Raw genomic sequence first — 25,199 nt, 5'->3', positions numbered from 1 at the left:
TGTATCTTAGCCTTGTCCTTCTACCAGAGAGAGCCCATCTTCCATCTTGGCCAGAAACAAAACCCAGCTGTGCCTTCCCAGTACATGAGCAAACTCGACTTCCTATTGTGGCAAAACCAAAACCTTTGTAGCTGCGGGAGGGGAGCCTCCAGGGAGGACTTGGGGCAGGTCTGTAGGCCTCAGCCAGAGCCTGGCATTGGCTCAGCCCGGCCGTGCCTGGGCATCCCTCTGGGCCTGACCAGGCTGGAGCAGCAGGAACGATACGAGCTCGCCTGACCCGGCTCCTTGGTGGTTTGGCCCTCCCTGGGTTTTGATATGCATGAATTGGGAGGCCTCGTCTTCCAGGGTAGCTGGCTGGTTGGGCCTGCAGGACCCTGTCTGCTGAGATCTGGCGGGAGTAGGATCTCAGGATGGGGGGCCGTGCCGTTTGCTGACCTGGATGGGACCCACCATGCTCACCAGCTCTGTTCCTCCATCAGGATGAGGGCGTTCTCAAGGAGATCTCCATCACACACCATGTCAAGGCTGGCTCGGAGAAGGCCGACCCATCCCATTTTGAGCTCCTCAAGGTCCTGGGCCAAGGATCCTTTGGCAAAGTGAGTCCCGAGCCCACAGCTGGGAGGGCAGCACTGGTCATGTCACAGTGGGGGTGGGAGGACCGCCTTGGAGCTCAAAGGATCAGAGCGCAAGGGTTGATGGGTCTGAGGGGAGGAGGAGAGAGGTCACTGTGGTACCCAGGGGCAACACAAGGGCAAGCTGGTGCTTAGGGAAGCTGAAGGTCAGCCTGGGGCATGCGAGCTGGCAGGGTCAGCCCCCTGCCCATCTTCTCTTCTGCTTCCCCCTCACCACCCCCACCCCGATGCCGTCTAAGGTCTTCCTGGTACGAAAGGTCACCCGACCTGACAGTGGACACTTGTACGCCATGAAGGTACTAAAGAAGGCAACGCTGAAAGGTGAGTGGGGGGTGCCTCCCCGCAGAGCCTCAGGCTGGGCAGAGATAGAGGGCAGATGACACCCAGCTCTTAGGGGCCTAGGGTCTGATGGGAGAGACAGCTATCTCACCAGGAATACCCGGTCTGAAGATATAGAAACAGGCCTATTCTCAGCCCCTCCTTCTCTCCCACTGCCCCAATGGCAAAGACAGGATCCATTCAGAAGAAAAGACTTCGGGAACTAACCCCTTCCCACCCCCCTAAGCCAAGTGCCAGTGTCTGTAGCTGAAGGGCGTCTGGCAGTGTGTTGCGGGGGCGGGCGGGGCAAGGGCTTCAGATATCAGGCATCAGCTTGGTTAGGCCGAGGCATTCTGTTAGCAGAATTGCTTCATGATGCTTGAAGAGTCTGAGGGAGACCTCTCAGAGTTGGGGAGAGCGTGAGAGGAGAGGAGGGAACCCAGGGAACGAGGCAGTTGGGCGGGTTGGAGAGGGTGAGTCAAGGCAGGGCCCCAGAGATGGATGGAGAGGTTCAGAAAGGAGCTGAGCCCACGTCTAGAATTCCCAGACTTACAGAGGGTGTGAGGGTGGTTGCGAGTGGGCTTTGGACTGGACAGTGACTCCTTGGTCAGCCTGGGGACCAGGCTGGTCCTGCTGACCAGGAGGAGTGGGCCCCGGCTAGGATGGTGGGGGCAGAGTAGGAGGTACTGGCCTTGGGTTCCTGTGGCCACAGTGGGCTGGCTGTGGGGTGACTTAGCTGTGGTGCTCTAAGACCAGCCTGGTAGGAATGGGAATCCTTCCCCAGGAAGGATGATGGAAGGAGAAAGATGCTGTGAAGGGCTCCCAGGCTGGGACAGGGGAGGGGGTGCGGGACCCCACAGGCTGGTGCAGTTGGTGCTGGGACCCAGGAGAATCTGGGTTTCAGCCTCACAGGGGAGAGGCTCCCATGGGAGTAGCCAGGTGAGCTGTGCCTTTAGAGGGTGAGTTAGGCCTTCTCTCCAGACTGAAAACATAGAGGAAAGACACCCCAGGAGGGAGGAACTATGCCTGAACAGAAATGTAGTCATTTGATAGTTTGAAAATGCTAGATGTATTTGGGAAGCAGTGATGAGGGTAGTTAATCCAGCATGGTCCTGGCCTTGTCGGGTGAGTGAAGCAAGAAAATTAGAGGGTGAAAGGTGCTCTGAAGGGGGACATAGAGCGCTACAAGAGTCCAGAGGGCTCCAGCTCAGCCTGGCAGGTTAAGGAAAGTTTCCTGGAGGAGAGGATGCCTGAACTGAGTCAGAGGAGAACTGGCTGACGATCAGAACGGCCTAGGGACTTTTATTCTTAAAAAAAAAAAGGGTGAGGTGCCTGCTCAGACCTATGAGTCTGAAATTCATGCCCAGGGAGTCTACCCTCAGCTATAATCAGGGACTTTTTTCTTGCTTTTTTTGGCCACACCGCATGGCATGTGGAACTTCCCCAACCAGGGATCGAACCCATGCCCACTCTAGTGGAAGTGCAGAGTCTTAACCACCGGACCACCAGGGAAGTCTGGGAATTGGAGATTTTTATGCCAGACGGAGAAGGGGCTGATGAAGGCATCCCAGGGGGAGCCACAGGGGCAGAGGCTGGGGGCACACAAGGAACAGGTTGCTTAGGCTGGCTGGATTGAATGGCCCCTCGGGACACAGCTAGCAACAGGGCTAGAGAGATGGGCAGGGCACCAAGGGCCAGTCTTGGGCACTGCCGAGAGACATGAGGAACAAGTAGAAAAGAGAGTCCGTCTTAGCCAAGCCTGGGGGCGGTGCTGTGCTGGGCGGCCAGACCTTTGGTAAGCCTCTTCTTCCTTTGACCAGTGCGTGACCGCGTTCGGACCAAAATGGAGAGAGACATCCTGGCTGACGTAAACCACCCGTTTGTGGTGAAGCTGCACTACGGTAAGACCACAGACCCTCCCTGACCTCCCACCCCACCTGCCGGCCTTTGCCCTTGTCGGGGGGCTGTTGCCTCCCCTATATACTGCCCCATTTGCCGCCTGGCAGACCAAGGGAGCTGAGGGGCAGAGGGACAAGGCCCAGGGCGCAGCTGGCTCCCCCATGGCCTTTTCCTGTCTCCCCAGCCTTCCAGACTGAGGGCAAGCTCTACCTTATCCTGGACTTCCTGCGTGGCGGGGACCTCTTCACCCGGCTCTCTAAAGAGGTGAGCTGACGCCCGGGACACCTGGACACCCCACTGCCAGGGCCCCGGATGGAGCTGGCGCGAAAGTGAGGCCTCCACCTGGGACTCGCCAGGCCTGCCCAGCATTCCCTGACCCACCCTGGGACAGAGCCCATTCCCTGGCTGAAATTCTGAGAGTTCCCTGAGATGGTTGAGGAGAATCAGGCCCAGGATGTGATCCTGCCCTGATTCCAGGAACCCAAGAGTGGCTCTCACCTCTTCACCTCCTTGCTTCTTCTTTTTTTTTTTTTTAAGATTTATTTATTTGAGAGTTTTTATTTATTTTTTTGGCTGTGGTGGGTCTTTATTACTGCATGCAGGCTTTCCCTAGTTGCAGCATGTGGGGGCTGGGACTCATTGCAGTGCTTGGGTTTCTCATTGCAGTGGCTTCTCTCATGGTGGAGCATGGGCTCTGGGGTGAATTGGCCTCAGGAGTTGTAGCTTGTGGCCTCTAGAGCTTGGCCTTAGCAGTTGCGGTGCACAGATTTAGTTGCTCCAAGACATGTGGGATCTTCCCAGACCAGGGATCAAATCCGTGCCCCTAACATCACAAGGTGGATTCTTAACCACTGGGCCACCAGGGAAACCCCTTCACTTCCATTTTTTTCAGGGCTTCCCTGGGCAGGGTTATGAGGATTCGGAGAAGCTCAAATCCACCTGGAAAGCTGGATTCTTTAGGATTATGTGCTGTTAACCAAAAGGCTTTTGAACTCACATATAAGAATTTGAGCCAGATATAAAAATGGGACCAGTAATACAAATTAAATTTTAGAAGAGAACCAAAGTTTTTAAATGTTTAAAATGCTGTTTGAATGATCAAATAGATAATACATGACTGAGAAGAAAAATATCCATTGAGAAGTCTTCCTCCCACCCCAGCCCTCTCGACTCCCTCCTCTAGGTAAACATTTTTCTTATCTAAATTTCCCATGTTTCTTTGGGAAAAAAATACAAACCAATTCAACGTATGATCTGAATCCTGACCCCTACTTTCTTACATACAAAACAGCATTCTACATATACTGTACTTTGCTTTCTTCATGACAGTGTGCTTTGGGGTAACTTGGCACTTATACCTTGGAGATGGATCTGTAGCCATCCGTCATATGGAGGGATCCTTGTTCTAGTTTATGGCTGCATTGTTGTTCAGTTGCCAAGTCGTGGCTGACTCTTTTGCAACCCCATGGACTGTAGCCTGCCAGCATCCTCTGTCCATGGGAGTTTCCAGGCAAGAATACTGGAATGGGTTGCCATGCCCTCCTCCAGGGGATCTTCCCGACCCAGATCTTGAACCCGTGTCTCCTGCTTGGCAGGCAGACTCTTCATCACTGAACCACCTAGGAACCCCTCATGGCTGGCAGAGCACTCCGTGATGTGGGAAGGAGACAGTTTAGTTTACTGCTTGACCCTTGGGCTGTCTCCAGCCTTTCCCTACTTGCCTTTCAACGCTACCATGAGTGACTTGGATATTAGTCACTTTATTCTTTAAACCCCTTCATAAAGAGAAGGGGGTATGGAATCTCTGAGGGGGACTGGGAAGCTGCTGAGTGCCCAGTGCCCCAGCTCCTGAGAAAGGGGCGATCCCGGCTGAAGTACCTCCCGCCCGTTGCAGGTTATGTTCACGGAGGAGGATGTGAAGTTTTACCTGGCCGAGCTGGCTTTGGGCCTGGATCACCTGCACAGTCTAGGCATCATTTACAGAGACCTGAAGCCTGAGAAGTGAGTGAAGGCCCAGCTCTGCCCAGCTCCCTAGGGTGTGCAGAGGCAGGCCCCAGGGGCCTCTTCTAGAGCAGAGCCAGTCTGAGGGGGTGGGGTGACTCCCCCTGAGAAAGTCCCCCTCTCTTGGGTTGCCCCAAGAACTGGCGGGTGGAGCAGAGTGGTGGCAGCAGTAGGCTCGCCTGGGGGCTGCCTCATCACTAGGGCTGCCATCACCAAGCACCAGGTACCTCTGTGCCTGGGCGTTGCCTACCTTTTTTGCTAATCCAGTGTGACATCTGAGATGCCACTATTAAAGGTCCTTCCTTGATATGACCCTCTGTAGAATCTTCCTTAACATCTAAATATCCTCAAGTGGTAACTTGGGAGCCAGGGGCAGGTGCTTACGTGGAGTGGGATGTAGCTTTCGAGTAAGGCAGAAAGTGAAAAGTGAAAGTGTTAAGTCACTCAGTCATGTCCAACTCTTTGCAACCACTTGGACTGTAGCCCACCAGATTCTTCTGTCCGTGGAATTCTCCAGGCAAGATCACTGGAGTAGGTAGCCATTCCTTTTTCCAGGGGATGTTCCTGACTCAGGGATCGAACCTGGGTCTCCTGCATTGCAGGCAGATTCTTTACCATCTGAGCCACCAGGGAAGCCCAGAGTCAGGCAGACCTGAATTCAAATCTAATCTCTGCCACCTCCTAACTCTCTGACTGGGGGAGTTATTTAACCTCCCTGGGCCTTAACTTCCCATCATTAAAACAGGGCCATGTGAGTATCTACCTCACACAGTCGTTTCAAGAATTAGCAGAAAGGTAGGCAACACACCTGTGCAGCACCCCCAGTCCCTGCGCCACCCACCCATTCATCAGCCGGACCTGGTGGACCAGCTTCCCTGGGCTGAGCCCAGCCCCTACAGACCCGTGGCGTCACCTGACCCCACCAAAGGCCCACGACTGAGGGGCCCTGAACCCTTCTCTCCATTGCAGCATCCTTCTGGATGAGGAAGGCCACATCAAACTCACTGGTGAGTGGAGGGCGCCTGCCCCTCCGGTTTCAGGGGAGGGAAGGGTGGGCTCTAGAGGGACCTGGGCTGAGTGCTAGGGTATCCGCGTGTCCTGAGAGGCTGTGCCAGGCACTTAGAAGTGGTCAAAAGTCCAGGCCTGGCATGACGTGGGTTTGCATCCCAGGTCCCCACTGTGTAATGCTGAGCAGACCATCTCACCCCCCTGGGCCTCACCTTCCTCCTGAGTACCATGGCGGTGATGCCCTCAGGCCTCTGGGCAGGAGGGCATGGGTGTGCAGGGGTGGCAGCGAGGAAGGTAGGGGGTCCTGAAGGTGTGTCCACTTGCGCTCCTTGTCACAGACTTCGGTTTGAGCAAGGAGGCCATCGACCATGAGAAGAAGGCCTATTCCTTCTGCGGGACAGTGGAGTACATGGCCCCTGAGGTTGTCAACCGCCAGGGCCATACCCACAGTGCAGACTGGTGGTCCTATGGGGTGTTGATGGTGAGTGCCCAGGCAGGGGTAAAGCATCCAGCAACCAGCCCAGGCATTGGGCCTCAGTTTCCCCATCTGTGGGGCATGGGGGCAAGGGAGGGTGGTTTCTGGTCTCTAAGGCTCTTCTCTTGTCCTCTCATAGCTAAGCTGGCCTCACACTCCTCCGAGCTGCAGTTTCCTTCCTTGGAAGGATTCCGGGCTTGGCCCCACCTGGGGTGCCCCCCGCCCCGTACTGGGCCTCTCCCCAACCTCAGGCCCCTAGTTCTGCTCCTGGTGGTCTGATTGATGGAGAGGGGAGGGACACACACAGTTCTTGATCCAGGTGGACCTCCTGGGCAGGGGGCTGAGTGGCTGGCCCGGGTGGGAGGAGGTGGGGGGCCTGAGGGGCGGGAGCAGAGCCTGAACGGACCCTTGTTCCCTGCAGTTTGAGATGCTGACGGGCTCCCTGCCCTTCCAGGGGAAGGACCGGAAGGAGACTATGACCCTGATTCTGAAGTAAGCTCCAGCCTCTCTCTGACACCTCCAGGTGTCTCCTTTCTTGGCCTCGTTTGGGGGCCAGAGTATCACCCCACACCTATCCTCAGATTCTCCAAGAACGAGACACTCCGCTGGTTCGAGTGCTATGCTTTTGCTAGGGCTCCCTTTTCACCCACGGGGCCTGTGGGTGGAGAATCCTGAGTCTCTGGGAGGGAAGCTAGTGGACGGCTTGTCTGGACTGAGCTGGAAATGAGATGTGGACAGAGGCGGGAGGTGAGATGGGGCCTCCGGGGCGGGGCTCAACCCTGACGAGACCCGGGGGCCATTGCAGGGCAAAGCTGGGCATGCCCCAGTTTCTAAGCACGGAAGCCCAGAGCCTCCTGAGGGCCCTGTTCAAGCGGAATCCTGCCAACCGGCTCGGTAAGTGGCCCCAGCCCAGGGGAGGGGAGCGGGTACAGCTGTGGCCTAGGCCACGGGGCCACATCTGGGGCTGAAAGGGGCCGTTGTCCTTTGTGTGGGCAGACAATGCCGGCGGCCACCCTGCCTTCTGGCCCCATGTGTGGAGTGTGGGGCGGGGGGGTGACCTGTGTCTGGGGGAAAGCAGGAACTGAGTCATCTCCACTCCCCCTGGGGATGAGGACAGAGGCCGGCACGGCTCCTCCGCCAAGGCTGCTGGCTCAGGAGAAGGGGCACGAGTTCGGGCGCCAGGGGCTCGGGACCCCACTGCTGGCACGCGGTGGTCCCTCCACAGATACTGTGGTCGGATGAGTGCTGTTTGTGAGCAGAGTGACCCAAAGCAGTTGACGTCTCCCCCCAGAGCCCGAGGTCCTTGTCTCCACCAGGGACAATGATCTCGAGCTTCGTGGATTAAATGAACTCACATGAACGTGCCTGTAGTAGCTGATCAGTATGTGTTGGCTCCTTGGCTCCCGGGTTCACCTGGACCTTGACCAGCTTCGTAAGGTCCCATCCAGGTGTCTGGGCTTGAAAGGAGGGAGAGCCTGTCTGGTGGCTGACAAGGGCGATGGGCTAAGAGCAGCAGAGATGAGGCCTAAGTTGGTGCGGAGCTGGGGGAGGTGGGGACCCCCTGCAAATCTCAGGACAGGTTTGACCTGTCCTGACTTTGGCCTTTGACAAGTTGTCTAGCTTCTCTTCTCTGGACCCTCCTTCTCCCATCAGTACATGGGAGCCCAATCATCAAGAGGCTCCAGAAAGTGGAAAATGCTGAGTGGTCTGTAGGCCTCGGGATGGTAGCTGGACTTGGGGTGGTGTGAGCCCAGCCTCTGGTCCCAGACCCCAGTGAGGCACGGCCACTCGGAGGACAGGGCGGCTGTCTGGGGTCGGAAGGCCCTGGGGCAGGCCCCTCATCTGGGCTCTTGCAGGCTCCGGCCCTGATGGGGCAGAGGAAATCAAGCGGCATGTCTTCTACTCCACCATTGACTGGAATGTGAGTGAGTCTATCCACCCTGGGGCCCCAGGCAGGGCTTCGGCTGTGGTGGGAGGGGGCCTCTGCTGACTCGAGCCTCCGACGTGAAGCAGAGGTGACAGCGTGGCCTTGGGGGCACGGGCCGGCCTCCCAAGGGCGAGCAGTTATGCCCTGTCTGCATAGCCTGTGCTCCGTCCAGGCCATTAACTCCTCCTCCTGCATGGGGCTGCTGATGGGCTGTGGGGGTGCCAAGGTAACCAGGGCGCCCACTCCACCTTGCAGAAGCTGTACCGGCGTGAGATCAAGCCACCCTTCAAGCCGGCCGTGGCGCAACCCGATGACACCTTCTACTTTGACACTGAGTTCACGTCCCGCACACCCAAGGGTGCGTCCCTCGTCTGACTTTGTCCTGGGCTTTCCCTTCCCCAGGAGGGAAGTGGGGAGTCGGGGCCTCTTTGGGGCACAGGGGCCCTGAGGGCTGAGGCAGGCCCAGGTGTGTGGGCAGACAGGCGGGGAGTCTCTGACTCTTTGTCCCCGTCTCATTCAGCCTGGCTGTCCCACTCTGGGGCTCTATGGGCTTCTTTGTGCCTGGGCAAGGGGGTGGGAGTGAGTGGGTGAGTGGGCCACAATAGAAAAGTCAGGACCCTTGGCCCCGGGCACCTTCAGCCCACTGGAAAGACCAGACACATCAGGCTCCCACTCACGTCAGGGGTGAAGAATCTGACCTGGCAAATGCGCGAGGTGCACAGTCTGGCAGAGCAGGGGTGACGGTGCCCAGAGGTCAGGGGCTAGCGTGGGAATCGGCTTTGGCTGCTCTGACAACTGGGCTTCGGTGACGCATCTGGAACACGGACTTAGCCACAGACCCACTCAGTCCATGGGATTACAGATAGAAGCCAAGGAGGGGGCTTCTGAGAGGGAACTTGGTAAATCCTAATGTTTTGGCCACATACTGGGGAGGAGTGTTCTGAAAGGCCTCCTAGAGGGACAGGTTTTAGCAGAGGGGTGCTTGTACGTCTCTGATGTCGGGGAACTTGTCACTTCCCCGAGCAGCCCGTCGCATCTTTATTTATCTGACAAGTATGTACCAGGTCCGTTAGTGTGCCAGCCATGTGGGGACTGACTGTGCACAGGACAGACCCAGGCCCTGCCTTCATATGGCTCAGGCTGCAGTGGGAGAGACACAAAGTCAGCTCTGGGCAGCTCGGCAAGTGCAGCTTAGCAGGGGCAACGGGCTGGAGGAGCAGCGTGAGGCCAGGTTTCTCAGAGGACAGTGTGTGAGCTGAGCCTCAAAGGATGGACAAGGAATGGTTGTCTAGTTAGCAGGAACAGCATGTACAATGGCTTAGAGTCTCCTCTAAGGATCTGAGAAGCTGGGCGTGGCTGAGCTGTGGAGTGGGGCGAAAGGAGGCTAAGATCACAAGCATCTCATTGCCTGGGCTATCCCAAGGGCAGAGAAAGGGTACAGACAGGGCACAGACTTGTGATCGGAACCCTCCATCTGGCTGCTGCAGAGAAGATGGACCTAAAGGGGCAGACCAGACACAAGAAGGCCTCCAGGAAGGGATAAAGTGCCCTGGCCTGGGCGGGTGGTGGATGTGAGGGTTTTTGCTGTTTCTTGCATGACAGGGCTGGACTGGTCTGAACACACATGGGCAGACGGGCTAAAGCCGGTGATGAGAGGTCCTGCCCAGGCTCCCATCCCGGCCAGCTTTCTGGGCTACCTCGGGTCAAGGGTGCCTCCTCTGGTTCACACCCCGCTCCTGCCTCTGCAGACTCCCCAGGCATCCCTCCCAGTGCCGGTGCCCATCAGCTGTTCCGCGGCTTCAGTTTCGTGGCCACCGGCCTAATGGAGGATGACGGCAAGCCTCGGGCCACACAGGCGCCCCTGCACGCGGTGGTACAGGTGAGGGGCGGGAGAAACTTCTCAGCTGTCCCTTTCTTCTTGGAAGCCGCGAGGTGGAAGAGCTGAGAACACAGGCACTGAACGCGGACAGACTTGGGTTCAGACCCTGCTGCCACCGGGGAGCCCACTGCGCCGCAACCTCCTTGAGCCTCAGTTTCCCCACTTGTAAAACAGGGAAGGCAGCGTGCTTATGAGTTTCTTTTTTTTTTTTTAGTACCTTGAAACTTTATTTTAAAAATATTCTGAAATTTGAATTTTTCAAGAATCGCCATCTGCTTTCCTTTCACACACGCTTGGTCCTAATAACTCCCGTGTGCGTGTGTGTTCAGTTGCTTAGTCTTGTCTGACTCTCTGAGACCCCATGGACTGTAGCCTGCCAGGCTGCTCTGTCCATGGACACTTCCAGGCAAGAATACTGGAGTAGGTAGCCCTTCCCTTGTCCAGGTTATGAGTTTCTTGACACAGAGCCAGAATGTTGGAGGGCCGGGGCACACCCAGGTTGGTGGCGCTGGGTGGTGGCTGGCCCTGACAGGTTGGGCGGGCACTCGGATCTCTTCCCACTGTCTCCCACTTGCCTACTCGCCGAACTCCATGGGAAATTTAGAGTTGAGAGGCAAGAATGGAGACTTTGGAGCTCACTGCCTGGGTCAGAGCTTCCAAGGTCAGGGATTGTGGAGGGGACACTTCCTCGTGCCTCAGTTTCCTCATCTGTAAATGGGGGTGAGGATAGAACCTTTCCCCGAGGGTTGTTTCAAGGATTATGTGAGTTACATAACACAAAGTTATGCGTAAAGTTAGGGTGACTTATGTGATTTATTATCCAACTGGGATATCTTGGTCCCAGACAAGTGTTAAACCAGACTGGATGTGAGGACAGCAGATGTGAAGCAGGGCCGTGTGGGCTGTGTGGTCACCTGGTGAAAAGGGCTCCTGCTACACACTCAGCATCACAAAGCATTTGATACAGTTAATGTCTTAGAGCCTCGAGACATCCCACAAGGTGGGCTGTGTCTCCCAGAAAAGGGAAACAACCTGCCAACAGCCCCAGGAAGTGGAGAGCTGGGACCTGGCTCAGGGCTCCCATGCCCCTCGCAGGCCTGCCTGGGTTCTCAGAGCCTCCAGCTGTTCCACGTGTGTGTTATGGCTCCTTACCCGCCTGCTTCAGCACCCACTGACCACAAACTGCAGCCAGGCGCCCAGGAGCCAGCAAGTGTGCCCATCATATAGTGTAGAAAACAGGCCCAGAGAGGGGCAGGTTCTTGCCCGAGGCCTTCTACCCCAGGCTTCCTATTGTTGTTCAGTCACTAAGTGGTGTCCGATTCTTTGTGACCCCAATGACTGCAACGCACCAGGCTTCCTTCTTGCCCAGTGCCACCTCCAGGGGCCCAAGGCCTGGGGCTCTGGGAGATGACTTTACATTCTAGAGCACATAATCAGTCCCACCTCTTGGTCTCCTGCAGCAATTACATGGGAAGAACCTGGTTTTTAGCGATGGCTACGTGGTAAAAGAGACGATTGGTGTGGGCTCCTACTCTGAGTGCAAGCGCTGTGTCCACAAAGCCACCAACATGGAGTATGCTGTCAAGGTGAGCCTCATGACCTTGTCCAGGCCAAGGATGCTCGGCTGGGGTGGAGATGGTGGGTGATGTAGCCCTGGCCCTCTGGTCGGGGAGGGATAGTGCTGGAAGCTCTGTGGATGGGTGAAAGGCGTGCGGCTGAGACTCCACGCCCTGCAGCGTGGGGCTCTGTGGCAGGTCGGGTGAAAGGCGTGCGGCTGAGACTCCACGCCCTGCAGCGTGGGACTCTGTGGCAGGTCAGGTGAAAGGCGTGCAGCTGAGACTCCACGCCCTGCAGCATGGGGCTCTGTGGCAGGTCGGGTGAAAGGTATGTGGCTGAGACTCCACGCCCTGCAGCGTGGGGCTCTGTGGCAGGTCGGGTGAAAGGTGTGCAGCTGAGACTCCACTCCCTGCAGTGTGGGGCTCTGTGGCAGGTCGGGTGAAATGAGTGCGGCTGAGACTCCACGCCCTGCAGCACGGGGCTCTGTAGCAGGTCAGGACTCTGGAGTTGATCCCCCAACACCGCCACGTGCACCCCCTTTCCTCAGGTCATCGACAAGAGCAAGCGAGACCCCTCGGAAGAGATTGAAATTCTTCTGCGGTACGGGCAGCACCCCAACATCATCACTCTGAAAGATGTGAGTGGGGGTCCTTGAGGGTGGGGTGGGGACACGGGCCCTCGATTCTCGGATGGGTCTCAGGGTGGCCATTCCTTTGATTTCTGATCCTCCTCTGCTCACGGATGGGAGGTCCACTGAGGCACCTCTAGTCTGGCTGCACCAGGTGCCCTCCCTGGGTGACGCTGGCATTCTCTGAGAGCATTCTTGCCCTCAGGACAGAGCCAGCATCCTGCTCAGGGGCCCAGGTGAAAGCCCTGCCAGGGTGATGAGACACAGAGCAGAACCCAGGCCCAAGGCTCAGGTCGTGGCTCCCTGGCCCTGCAAGCGGGAGACCGAGGAGCCCAGGCCTGGCGTCGAGGGGAGGGGCTTGACGGTGCGGTCTCTGGCAGGTGTACGATGACGGCAAGCACGTGTACCTGGTGACAGAGCTGATGCGGGGAGGGGAGCTGCTGGATAAGATCCTGCGGCAGAAGTTCTTCTCGGAACGCGAGGCCAGCTTCGTCCTGCACACCATCAGCAAGACCGTGGAGTACCTGCACTCCCAGGGGGTAAGTCTTGAGTAGGGGGCACCGAGTGGGCCTGGGGCAGGGGGCGGCCTGGGGTCTTACCATCAGCAGAGTGCATGGACCATGACTGGCCCAGACAATGGCAGTCTTCCACCAGCCAAACAGAGGGGAGACCCGAGCTGGGTGAGTGGGCAGGTGGATGGAGGTAAGGAAGGAAAGGAGGATGAGGCCACATTGTGAAAAGGAACGTTTATTCAGGACCTAGGCAGGCATCATGCTGCGTTCCTTCTTGGTTATCTCAACTGATTTTCACAGCAACTCTATTAGGTAGATGCTGGTCTTAGCCTCACTTTATGGTTATGGAAGCCGAGGCTCAGAGATGTGAGCTCACTTGCCTGAGGTCACACAGCCTGGGAAGAAGGGAGCCAGAGTGTTTGAGAAATTTGGGTGGGGCGCTACAGATGCAGAGTGGTTTTGAGTTAGGAAACAGCAAGATCACTGGGAGCTTCAAGGCTTCAGGGAGGAATCTGGCTGCGGGTTCAGCTGTCAGGACAAGAGGAAGTGGATGTAAGAGGAAATGCTGCTGGAAACACTGGCTAATTTCTTTACAATATTGTGGTTTTTGCTGTCCATTGACAAGATCAGCCACAAGTACACATGTGTCTCCCCATCCTGAACCCCCCTCCCACCTCCCTCCCCACCCCATCCCTCTGGGTTCTCAGAGCCCTGGCTTTGAGTGCCCTGCTTCATGCATTGAACTTGTACTGCTCATCTATTTTACATGTGGTAATATACATGTTTCAGTGCTATTCTCTCAAATCATCCCACCCTTGCCTTCTCCCAGAGTCCAAAAGTCTGTTCTTTACATCTGAGTCTCTTTTGCTGCCTTTCATGTAGGATTGCTGTTACCATCTTTCTAAATTCCATATGTATGCGTTAATATACTGTATTTTTGTTTCTTTTTCTGACTTACTTCAGATTCATCCACCTCATTAGAACTGACTCGAATGTCAAAAATGTCTGCAATTTGTTTATTGGATTCACAAGCTCTGCAAGGTTCATACCTTTCATTCACTTATCATACCCCTTAAGTCTCTTATAAAACTGAGATAAAATTTGCCTACAGTAGATTTTAAGCGTACAAGTTGATGAGTTTCATTAAATGTGTACATCCATCACCTCCATAGTAAAACCTCCCTTTCAGATGCCACTGACTTGTTGAAGAGAGCAGTTCTGTGGAATGTCCCACATTATTTACTTATTTATTTGGCCTCACTGCAGAACATATGGGATTTTAGTTCCCCAACCAGGGACTGAATCTGTAACCCTACATTGGCAGCACAGAGTCTTAACCGCTGGACCACCAGGGGAGTCCCGGTCCCGCATTCTGGATGTGTTTGCCTCCTTGTGGCATCATTTTCATTGTTTCTCTATTGCCTATGTTTCCTGTAAACTGCAAGGTGCTCCAAAGTCTTAACTAGATTTCACTTCAACTTCTTTTGGGGAGCAAGGAGTCAAAAGTCACTCCATGGGAGGTGCAGTGACCTTTGCACAGCGTCGTGTCCAGGAGCCAGTGTCTCATTGCCCCTGTTAGTCATCAGGGGATGACTGAACGGGTCTGGGGACGGGTGAACGGGTGTCGGGCGGTGGGTGGGTGTGAGGTGTATCATGGAGATCGTCACCAACCTTTCATGCAATGGTTTCAGCCTTTCGTGACATTTCCCTGAATCAATCATTTCATTAGAATTTGCAAAAATAACAATGTGTAATTCTGTCTAACTTATTAGGGGGATTCTTTTGTGAAAAAGAACTTTACCTTATCACCAGAGGTCTAGTTTGGTTACTGCGTGGTCGTGTTTGAAGTGGTTTTGTGTTTTGAAATGACCAGTGCAAACAGACTGATATGGAAATATGTCAGGTCAGACAGTACACAGGCTTCCTTTTCCTGTTTTGGTCTCACGTGAGTACTAGCTAGCATTACCCAAAGAAGGTTTAGAAGATAGAGCTGAAGTGGTGAGTTTCCAGCAGGCCACCTAAAGCTCAGAGCAGGGACTGCTGTGCCTCAGAGCTTATAGTACATTCGTTCCCTCAACAAGGGAACCTGCACCCTCAGCTGTGAAAGCTCAGGGTCCTAACCACTGGACCACCAGGAAATTAACCAGGGAAGGGCTTTTTAGAGTGGGAGCTGCTTCCAAAAGTAGTGAGCCTCTCTATGAGGGGTAGGTGAGCTCCAAGTGCAGACGTTCACTCTGTAGAGGTGTCATGGGAGAATATTATTTCTTTCCCAAAGGACATCTTTGGGATTTTGGAACCTATGGGCCCTAAAGTTTCTCCATGCCAGAATACTGGAGTGGGTAGCCTTTCCCTTCTCCAGGGGATCTTCCCAACCTAGGAATCAAACCCAGGTCTCCCGTGTTGCAGGCAGATTCTTTACCAGCTGCCTCTAAAGTTTCTGGCCCTTTCCAAATACTAGGGGAAGATGAGGAGGAAATTGGAAGCCCTCATAGAGGTGTTTGGAGGGAGATTCTCGAGCTGTTTACACTTCGGCAGCATCTGTGGTCCAGAAGCCGGAAATCTCATAACAGCTGAGGAATGAGAAGGGAGTCACCAGTTCTGGACCCTCCTATTTGTTTTAATGTTATCTTCATATTGAAATATCACATAAACAGGTCATCATGCACAATTCAATAAGTCTTCAAAAAGTGAATACACCCATGTAACCAGCACCCAGAGCAGACAGGGCTGTGCCTCTCAGCTTAGTTCCCCGACCAGGAATTGAACCCACACCCTCGGCAATGAAAACTGGGAGTCCTAACCACTGGACCACCAGGGAACTCCTCAGGGAAGGGCTTTCTAGAGTGGGAGCTGAAGGATTTCTAGTTCCCCCCAACCCCCTCGAGCCCCTTCCACTCTCCCTCCTCAAGGATAACCATTCTAAGCTGACTTCTAATTTGACATCCATGTGCTCTTTCGTATCTGACTTCAGCCACTCAGCACTCTCTCTGAGAGTCACCGGTGATGCTGTGTTGCTTCAGTTCCCTCAGTCTCATTGCTCTGTGATGTCTACTGTGTGAATACAGTTTAACTATCCTTTCTACTGTTAATGGACATGGATTGTTAGTAGTTTACTTATTTAATTTTTTAAAGAAGGTATTCAAGAACAAAGGGGTTGGTAGTGATGCTGATCCCTTCGGCATATTGCTTCACAAAGCTGATAAAGTAAGGTTTGGATGATATTCAGGATTCTTCTCTTTTGTCTGCTCTGGGTCTTGGTTGCAGGAGGCGGGCTCTTTAGTTTTGGCTCGTGTGATCTAGTTCCCTGACAAGAGCCTGAACTGCGTTCAGAGCCCCCTGCATTGGGAGCTTGGAGTCTTAGCCAGCGGACCACCAGGCAAGTCTTTGTTACCAGTTTTTTGACTATGACAAGTAACGCTGCCGTGACCTTCTTGCACTTGTCTCTCGTGAACACTCGTCCACTATAACCTGGGTGTGAACACGGCAGTGCGATTGCTGGGTCATAGTGCAGGATATGCTCATCTTTAGTAGAGGTTGGCGGGTTTCCGAAGTTGTTTTACATATTTATCCTCTCCAGAAGTGTGTGAGAGTTCTGTTACTTGCCAACACTTGGCATTTTCCATCTTTTTAATTATAGCCACTCTAAGAGATGAGGAGTGGTATCCCATAGTGCTTTTAACTTCGGTTTTCCGGATGACTGATGAAGTTGAGCACCTCTTCAGTGGTTTATTGCCATTTGGACAGCCTCTTTTATGGAAAGTCGGTTGAAGTCTTTCGTCCATTAAATGAAATTGGGTTGTCTGCTTTTTTTCATCTTATTTTGCAAGAGTTCTTTGTTTAATATGTGGAGCCCTTTCAAGTCTCTAGCTTCCCTCAGGGCCCCAGGGTGCCGAGAACAGCCTGTCTGAGAACTCAGTCGTGCTTCGCACTTTGACTTCTCTGTTTAACCGGACGACTTATATAGAAGAACTTCAGCCTTTATCTGTGTGTGTGGCTGGTCACAGGTGCCCTAATGCATCTTCCGATGATGCTGGCGATGACAGGGCACTTTGCTGCCACTGGCATCTCCGAGCACTTTCCACAGGCCGGACAGCTTCTAAGTACTTTACACATCTACTCACTTAGCTGTTTGAACAAATCTATGAAGAAGGTGTGAGTATTAGGTCATCCATTTTATAGGTGAGGAAACTGAGGCTCTGGGACCTTAAGTAAAAGTCTCATAGCTAAACTGGCTTTAGGTCCGTGCTTCTTCCTTGCATACAGTTGGCTGCTGCTTTGGACAACATCTGTGGCCTCATTTTCTTGCCCTTCTTGTCCTCTAATTTTTAAGGGCTTCTTAACAAGCACTAGCTGTATCTTGATATCCAGCATGATGGTGGGTTCACCCAGGAAGTGCTGGGGTTACTATGGCAGCAGCTGTCATTTTCCAGGCCCTGTGCTGCATACTCCTGGTACATAACTCGTATGCGCCTTCCTGTAACGCTGGGGGCCAAGCACTCTTATCAGCCCCGTTTTACAGGTGAGAAAACCAAAGGCTGGCGAGGTTGAGTGACACATCATGGTCACACAGCTGCTGCTGGTAGAGCCAGGATTCACACTGCAGCCCGTCTGCCTCCTGACTGAAATCACAGCTCCACTGGAGCCACAGACTGACTCAGTGGCTGTGTTTGGCCTGCGCAATGCAGGTATTTTCTTGGTTTGGTAATTTGGCTGCTTTTGAAACCTGGGCCCGAGGTGGTGCGTAGTGATTGTCAGCTGGAGTGAGCAGCAGCTGCCTCTGGAGCCTGTTGGCCTGGCTCCACAGGGACCATGCAGGAATTCTCTCATAAAGCCAACTAACCGGTGAGATTCAGCCGATCTAACGTGCAAGGTCTCTTGTGTTTCGGAGGTGTGATTCATTCATTCATGGCACAGAGTTCACATAGCGCTTGCTGTGTGCGAGTCCCTGTGCTGGGTCCTGGGGGTGAGCAGGCATTCCACAGAGAGATATGGCTGATCGTGGTTGAAGGACCCCTCTCTGACCTGGGCTCCAGGCACTGGAGGGATGTGGTGGACAGTGAGGCTAGAAAGGGCAGCTTGGCTCTCCACACCAGGATGGGGACTTCAGGCTTTATCCCGAAGTAGTAGGGAGCCAATGAAGGTTTTTCACAGCTCTCAGGGAGGTACGTGAGCTCATGGGAGAAGGAAGGTGAAAATGAGTTTAGTCTGGGATTATTGGGCTTGAGGGGCTAGGGGACATTCAGTGGTTGCCATCTGGTCAGCAGCTGTGTGATCCTGGACTCAGGAAAGTTCTGGGTTAATGTCGGAGATCTGAGAGTTGTCAATAATTAGGTGAGTTAGTGACTCTGAATGGAACCATGCAGAGGGAGAGGCTGTGGATGGAAAGCAAGTGGAATGTGTCAGCCTCCTCCGGTTACACACGAGCACGTGGGGCCAGGGGAGAGTCACGTGCTTAAGGCCTCAGCAGTGTCGTTTGTCCATTTCTCCAGCAGGTATTTATTGAGTACCTACTGTGTGCTGGGAACTGTTCTTAATGCTGGGATGCAGCAGTGAGCAAAACACTCATGGAGCTTACATTCCAGTGGGTGGGTTCTGAAGACGATGAAGTAAATCTCCAGCAGTGGTAAATGCTGTGGGTAAAGCTAAAGCAGGGTGAGGAGACTAAGGAGTACTGCTCTGTGGTTGCTATTTTGTATGGAATGGACCAGGTGGCATTTTATATTTTATATGGAGTAGTCCAGGGAAGCCCTTATTGGTAAGGTGGCATTTCAGCCGAAACCTGAAAGAAATAAGAGAATGAGCCAGGCAGATGCCTAAGAGGAGAGTATTCCAGAAAAAGGGAACAGCACATGCAAAGGCCCTGGGGCAGGAGTGTGCTTAGCACGCTGAGGGAAGAACAAAGAGGCTGGCGTGGCCAAAGCCAGCTGAGCAAGGAAAGGAGTGCTAGAGGACCAGGGTGCCAGCGATATGGTGGGCAGTAGGGGAGAGAGGAGGTGAGCCACCAGGCCATCGTAAAGACTTTTCTTCCTAAGAGGGGAACCCTTGGAGGTGACATGATCTGACTTACATTTAACAGGATCACTCTGGCTGCTCTGTTTAGAACAGGCCATAGGAAATGAGACAGAAGCAGGGAGACCGGTTAGGAGGTTGTTGTCGTAATCCAGGGGAGGAATGATAATGGCTGGGATCCACATGCTGCCAGTAGAGGGGCTGAGAAGTGCCTGGGCTCTGGACATTTTTTAAAAAACATTTATTTATTTGACCGTACCAGGTCTTAGTTGCGGCACTCCAGATCTTTAGCTATGGTGTGTGGGATCTTGTTCCCTGACCAGGGATCAAACCTGGCCTGCTGCATTGGGAGCACAAAGTCTTAACCACTGGACCACTATCCAGGGAAGTCCCTGGATATATTTTAATGGTAGAGCCAGCTGTGTTTGGTGATGGATTGATTGAGGAATATGAGAAAAAAAGAGGAATTAAGAATGACTCTTTAGGATTTTGACCCATGCAGTGGGAAGAGTGGAGTTGCCATTAGGTCACATGTGTGGTCCCCCCTTCCCAGGTGGTGCTAGTAGTAAAGACCCCGCCTGCCAATGCAGGAGACATAAGGAGACATGGGTTTGTTTGATCCCTGAGTTGGGAAGATCCCTTGGAGGACGGCATGGCACCCACTCCAGTATTCATGCCTAGAGAATCCAGTGGACAGAGGAGTCTAGTGGGCTACAGTCCATGGGTTCTCAAAGAGTCACGACTCTCAAAGAGTCACACGACTGGAGCGACTTAGCACGCGTGTATATACACACACGTGTGGCACGCAGATTTGAGGAGTTCACTGTGGACGGTGAAGTTAGAGCTGCCAAGTGGCTCAGTGGTAAAGAACCCGCCTGCCAACGCAGGAGGCACAAGAGACCTGGGTTTGATCTCTGAGTCAAAAAGGACCCCCTTGGGTAGGAAATGGCAACCCACTCCAGGATTCTTGCCTGGAAAATTCCATGGACAGAGGAACCTGACGGGCTACAGTCCATGGGGTTGCAAAGTTGGACACAACTGAGCACGTCCACGCACACAGACATTGACCGAGAGGGTTCAGGTTGATAATGCCAGCAGCAAGGCCCCCTGGCAGCCCCTTCCCCCCTTTCAGATTCTGGGTCCTTCTGCCCCCTCTCTGGGCCCATCTTCTGACTCTCCCAGCCCTGGCAGTGGACCTGGGCCCCCGGCAGCCTGCCCACATGGAGAACTGACCCGGACCCTCTGCCCCCAGGTCGTGCACAGGGACCTCAAGCCCAGCAACATCCTGTACGTGGACGAGTCTGGGAACCCCGAGTGCCTGCGCATCTGTGACTTTGGCTTTGCCAAGCAGCTGCGGGCTGAGAACGGGCTCCTCATGACACCTTGCTACACCGCCAACTTCGTGGCACCCGAGGTGAGTGGCCCGGCCTCCTCAGCTACGAGAGTGAGGGGGGCTGGCACGGGGGCCTTGTGTCCCTTCCAGAGGCCCCACGCTGTCCAGGACTCCGGTCTGTGTGGCCTTGGTCCAGGGACCAAGGCAGGATCAGCCCACGCCTGGGACCCTCGTCCTGCGTTTTGGGGAGTAGCAGGCAGGCATATGCCCCTCAGCCCGACCACTCTCCCCTGCCCACCTTCCTGCCAGGTCCTGAAGCGCCAGGGCTATGATGAAGGCTGCGACATTTGGAGCCTGGGCATTCTGCTGTACACCATGCTGGCGGGGTGAGTGCCCCTCTGGCCTGCACCCCATCTGCCCCCTGCCCCTTCCTCCAGCCCTAGTGTACAGGCTGGGGTGGTGCTTGTCTGATGGGAAAGACTCATCCCTGCTTCAGGAAGGGCTGGAGACAGGGGCGTGGTACTGCCTTTGGGAGCTCCACCTTGGGGAGAAAGTGCCACCTTTGGGGGCACCCACTCCGAAGGGGGAGACACAGTGCCCCCTCGCCACCCCAGCCGCCCGGATGGAGGCCAGAGGCTATACCCACACCGGGTGGACTTTCCTCCAGATACACTCCATTTGCCAATGGACCCAGTGACACACCAGAGGAAATCCTGACCCGGATCGGCAGTGGCAAGTTTACTCTCAGTGGGGGAAACTGGAACACAGTTTCAGACACAGCCAAGGTGAGTCTGTAAGGCCTGGACCGTGCTCACTCAAGGCTGGGGAGGCAGGGTCCCATCCCAGGGCTTTTCGGCATTTCACGGACAGGTGACTGGCAGCCTCATTTCTCCAAGTGGAACATCCCACAAACCTCTGTTGCTGTATTTCTCCAAGTGGAAGATTCCCAGGCAGACTGCTGTCCCCTCCCCCGCCCTCTATCTTGTGTATTGTTTGAACAACTTGGTGATCGTTCACTGGCCCTTCCTGTGTTCTGGGCCCTGAAGCAGGACAGAGGGCTGCATCGTCACGGCCCCTACCTCGTGGGAACTTAGTGTGAGGGGTCAGACAGGCTTGCACACAAGGGGACAGAGAGGCAGGTCCTCCTGGTCAGAGATATAGGCAGTGGAGACCCAGGCAGAGCTACGGGCCAACAGGCAGACAGGCCTTCTCAGAGGAGGGAACATTTGTGCTTTCAGTACTAAACAACAGGTCCCAGTGGTGGGAACCTCTGTGTCAGATGCTGGGTTGAGTCCTTAGTGAACAGTACCCCCTCGCATTGACCTTATGCTGCTGCTGCTGCTGCTGCTAAGTTGCTTCAGTTGTGTCCGACTCTGTGCAACCCCATAGACAGCAGCTCACCAGGCTCCCCCGTCCCTGGGATTCTCCAGGCAAGAATACTGGAGTGGGTTGCCATTTCCTTCTCCAATGCATGAAAGTGAAAAGTGAAAGTGAAGTCGCTCAGTCTTGTCCGACTCTTCACGACCCCATGGACTGCAGCCCACCAGGCTCCTCCATCCATGGGATTTTTCGGGTCAGAGTACTGGAGTGGGGTGCCATTGCCTTCTCTGATTGACCTTATGATTTGGGTACTTTTGCTATCCTGTTTCTCGGAGGGGAAGCTGAGGCTCAGAGAGTCAAAGTAACTTGCCCCGGATATGCAGTCGATGAGCAGCAGAGTCAGGTTTTGATCCTTCCCAGCCCAGCCTTCGGTTCTTCCCACCTTCCTACGTGGCTTCTAGACGGTGAAAGAGGAAAGAAAGGGCCTTCCAGGAAGAAATCCCCAAAAAGGGCATGTGCCACTCAAGCAGGCCCTGGAGCAGCGTGGAGAATGGATTGCAGGGGCTAATGCAAGGGTCCAGGCAGGACATTGCAGGAAACGGCTGCCTTAGCCATTCCCCATCAGCCAGGCCCAGCACTCTGCTCCTCTGCTAGCCTCTCCCACCAACCCCTTGCCTGCTCTCCCCCAGGACCTGGTGTCCAAGATGCTGCACGTGGACCCCCACCAGCGCCTCACAGCCAAGCAGGTCCTGCAGCACCCGTGGATCACCCAGAAAGACAAGCTTCCGCAGAGCCAGCTGTCACATCAGGACCTGCAGCTTGTGAAGGTACCACCACCCTAGGCTGCCAGGCCGCAGGGGCCCAAGCCAGGGTTCCGTGGGCAAGGACTCAGGGTGGTAGAGCCAGGAGATGCCACGTGTGTCTCTCCCCAGGGAGCCCCCGTCTGACAGGCCGGGGTGTTGACACTGCACTCATGGCCCCCAGTCCTTTGGGGGTGGGCACAGCTCCTGCCCTCTGAAGTCTGAGGGAGGAGGCAGGACTGATGACCATGAAGAATGACCAAGGCAGGATTAACAGGGGACCGGGTGGGCTGTAGAACCCTGGGAGGGGCTGGCTTGGCCTTGGAGCACATGTACCTCCCACCCTTGTGAACTGAGTTCCCCTTGTCTCCCAGGGAGCCATGGCAGCTACCTACTCAGCACTCAACAGCTCCAAGCCCACCCCTCAGCTGAAGCCCATCGAGTCGTCTATCCTGGCCCAGCGGCGGGTGAGGAAGCTGCCGTCCACCACCCTGTGAGGGGCCCGAGCATCCAGGCCGCAGGGCGGTGCTAGCTGGATGGAGGCAGCGTGCTTCCCAGAAGAAGCAGGCCTGAATCCCAGGGCCAGAGGGAGCGGAGCCCCGAGGGGCCCAAGAAGCAGCCAGCCCAGATCACCCCAGGGAGGGTGTGAGAAGTGCCTTCTCCTTCCCCAGGACGGACTGTTCTCGGCTCAGGCTCTGCTGGTTGAAATCGATTCACTGTACAAACTCTTTATCTATTTTTAAGGACAAAATGGCATCAACCACCATGGATTTCTACAAGATCCATTTGCCTTTCTGGGAACAGAAGTAGCCAGTGGAGCCCCAGGAGGGCGCTGAGTCACTCAAGGGCGCTCTGTGGCTGAGACCCCTTAGAGCAGCTTCAGGATTCCCCCAGGGGGACCCCCACAATTGGCTGTCTATAGCCATCAGCACCCCTCTGAGGCAGTCCGGCGTCCCCTCCCAGAGCCTTTGGCTGTTTCGCAGAACTTGCTCTATCCCGGTTGGCTCCTTTTCTGTTCTGTTATGCTGCAGTGGGGAGGTCTGGAACCATTTTCTGCTAGAGGAGAGGACAAAGGCCCTGTGGCTCCCAGCTCCAGGCACCAGCATCCACCCCTGGGTCCCCTGCAGACAGGTCGAGCAGTCCCTGAAGGAGCATCGAGAAAGCACTTTCTGGCTGACTTCTGTTGGAGTCCGCCACAGGACAGAGTTCACGAGAGGCCTGTGGGGCGGGCCAAGAGGGGCAGGAGCTTTTTTCATTTCTTCCTCAGCTGGTAACTCAGGGTTCATCTGTCCATGGCCTTTCTAATAAACTTACAGTTGAATTGAAGCATGCTCGCCTCTGCTTGTCATCCCTGGATTTGCCTGCCCTCTGCTGCTGGGTGTTGAGGACTTCGGCCATGATCAGTACTGGGCCCGGGCCAGTTAGCCCACTGCTTGGAGCTCAATTGGGGAGCAGTGGGAGTCCCACTGGCTCTCCCCATTTCTGCCAGGGATTCCATTATGGTATTGATAATCAGTCAGTTCAGTCGCTCAGTCGTGTCCGACTCTTTGTGACCCCATGAATCGCAGCACGCCTGGCCTCCTGTCCATCACCAACTCCCAGAGTCCACCCAAACTCATGTCCATCGAGTCACTGATGCCATCCAGCCATCTCATCCTCTGTCGTCCCCTTCTCCTCCTGCCCCCAATCCCTCCCAGCATCGGATCTTTTCCAGTGAGTCAACTCTTCACATCAGGTGGCCAAAGTATTGGAGTTTCAGCTTCAGCATCAGTCCTTCCAATGAACACCCAGGACTGATCTCCTTTAGGATGGACTGGTTGGATCTCCTTGCAGTCCAAGGGACTCTCAAGAGTCTTCTCCAACACCACAGTTCAAAAGCATCAATTCTTGGGCGCTCAGCTTTCTTCACAGTCCAACTCTCACATCCATACGTGACAACTGGAAAAACCATAGCCTTGACTAGACGGACCTTTGTTGGCAAAGTAAAATCTCTGCTTTTGAATATGCTATCTAGGTTGGTCATAGCTTTCTTTCCAAGGAGTAAGCGTCTTTTAATTTCATGGCTGCAGTCACCATCTGCAGTGATTTTGGAGCCCCCAAAAATAAAGTCTGACACTGTTTCTACTGTTTCCCCATCTGTTTGCCATGAAGTGATGGGACCAGATGCCATGATCTTCGTGTTCTGAATGTTGAGCTTTAAGCCAACTTTTTCACTCTCCTCTTTCACTTTCATCAAGAGGCTCTTTAGTTCCTCTTCACTTTCTGCCCTAAGGGTGGTGTCATCCTGCCCTAAGGGTGGTGTCATCTGCATATCTGAGGTTATTGATATTTCTCCCAGCAATCTTGATTCCAGCTTGTGCTCCTTCCAGCCCAGCGTTTCTCATGATGTACTCTGCATTTAAGTTAAATGTACTCTGCATTTAAGTTAAATATACAGCCTTGACGTACTCTTTTTCCTATTTGGAACCAGTCTGTTGTTCCATGTCCAGTTCTAACTGTTGCTTCCTGACCTGCATACAAATTTCTCAAGAGGCAGGTCAGGTGGTCTGGTATTCCCATCTCTTTCAGAATTTTCCACAGTTGATTGTGATCCACACAGTCAAAGGCTTTGGCATAGTCAATAAAGCAGAAATAGATGTTTTTCTGGAACTCTCTTGCTTTTTCCATGATCCAGCAGATGTTGGCAATTTGATCTCTGGTTCCTCTGCCTTTTCTAAAACCAGCTTGAACATGTGGAAGTTCACAGTTCACATATGGCTGAAGCCTGGCTTGGAGAATTTTGAGCATTACTTTACTAGCGTGTGAGATGAGTGCAATTGTACGGTAGTTTGAGCATTCTTTGGCATTGCCTTTCTTTGGGATTGGGATGAAAACTGACCTTTTCCAGTCCTGTGGCCACTG

At 54.3% G+C, this 25,199-nt stretch overlaps 1 protein-coding gene across 4 annotated transcripts in view; it reads left to right on the top strand.

The window, feature by feature from the left end:
* The window catches only part of RPS6KA1 (ribosomal protein S6 kinase A1), a 37,939-nt gene extending 14,315 nt beyond the window's left edge, over positions 1 to 23,624 (top strand). For all 4 annotated transcript variants that reach the window (XM_070775979.1, XM_019980560.2, XM_019980570.2 and 1 more), the window contains 20 exons: positions 480 to 596; positions 872 to 953; positions 2,771 to 2,851; positions 3,034 to 3,113; positions 4,744 to 4,850; positions 5,820 to 5,857; positions 6,197 to 6,339; positions 6,755 to 6,825; positions 7,139 to 7,227; positions 8,190 to 8,254; positions 8,516 to 8,618; positions 10,009 to 10,139; positions 11,600 to 11,725; positions 12,244 to 12,333; positions 12,705 to 12,863; positions 20,098 to 20,259; positions 20,488 to 20,564; positions 20,846 to 20,963; positions 22,188 to 22,325; positions 22,673 to 23,624. In XM_070775979.1, coding sequence (XP_070632080.1) covers positions 480 to 596; positions 872 to 953; positions 2,771 to 2,851; positions 3,034 to 3,113; positions 4,744 to 4,850; positions 5,820 to 5,857; positions 6,197 to 6,339; positions 6,755 to 6,825; positions 7,139 to 7,227; positions 8,190 to 8,254; positions 8,516 to 8,618; positions 10,009 to 10,139; positions 11,600 to 11,725; positions 12,244 to 12,333; positions 12,705 to 12,863; positions 20,098 to 20,259; positions 20,488 to 20,564; positions 20,846 to 20,963; positions 22,188 to 22,325; positions 22,673 to 22,795 — 2,100 coding nt within the window. In that variant the 3' untranslated portion in view covers positions 22,796 to 23,624. The remainder of the gene's footprint in view (positions 1 to 479; positions 597 to 871; positions 954 to 2,770; positions 2,852 to 3,033; positions 3,114 to 4,743; positions 4,851 to 5,819; positions 5,858 to 6,196; positions 6,340 to 6,754; positions 6,826 to 7,138; positions 7,228 to 8,189; positions 8,255 to 8,515; positions 8,619 to 10,008; positions 10,140 to 11,599; positions 11,726 to 12,243; positions 12,334 to 12,704; positions 12,864 to 20,097; positions 20,260 to 20,487; positions 20,565 to 20,845; positions 20,964 to 22,187; positions 22,326 to 22,672) is intronic.
* The last annotated feature ends 1,575 nt before the right edge of the window (positions 23,625 to 25,199 follow it).

Source organism: Bos indicus, chromosome 2 (genome assembly GCF_029378745.1).
Source record: "Bos indicus isolate NIAB-ARS_2022 breed Sahiwal x Tharparkar chromosome 2, NIAB-ARS_B.indTharparkar_mat_pri_1.0, whole genome shotgun sequence".
In the NCBI taxonomy this organism is placed as follows: domain Eukaryota; kingdom Metazoa; phylum Chordata; class Mammalia; order Artiodactyla; family Bovidae; genus Bos; species Bos indicus.
This window is presented reverse-complemented; position numbering and strand designations above follow the sequence as displayed.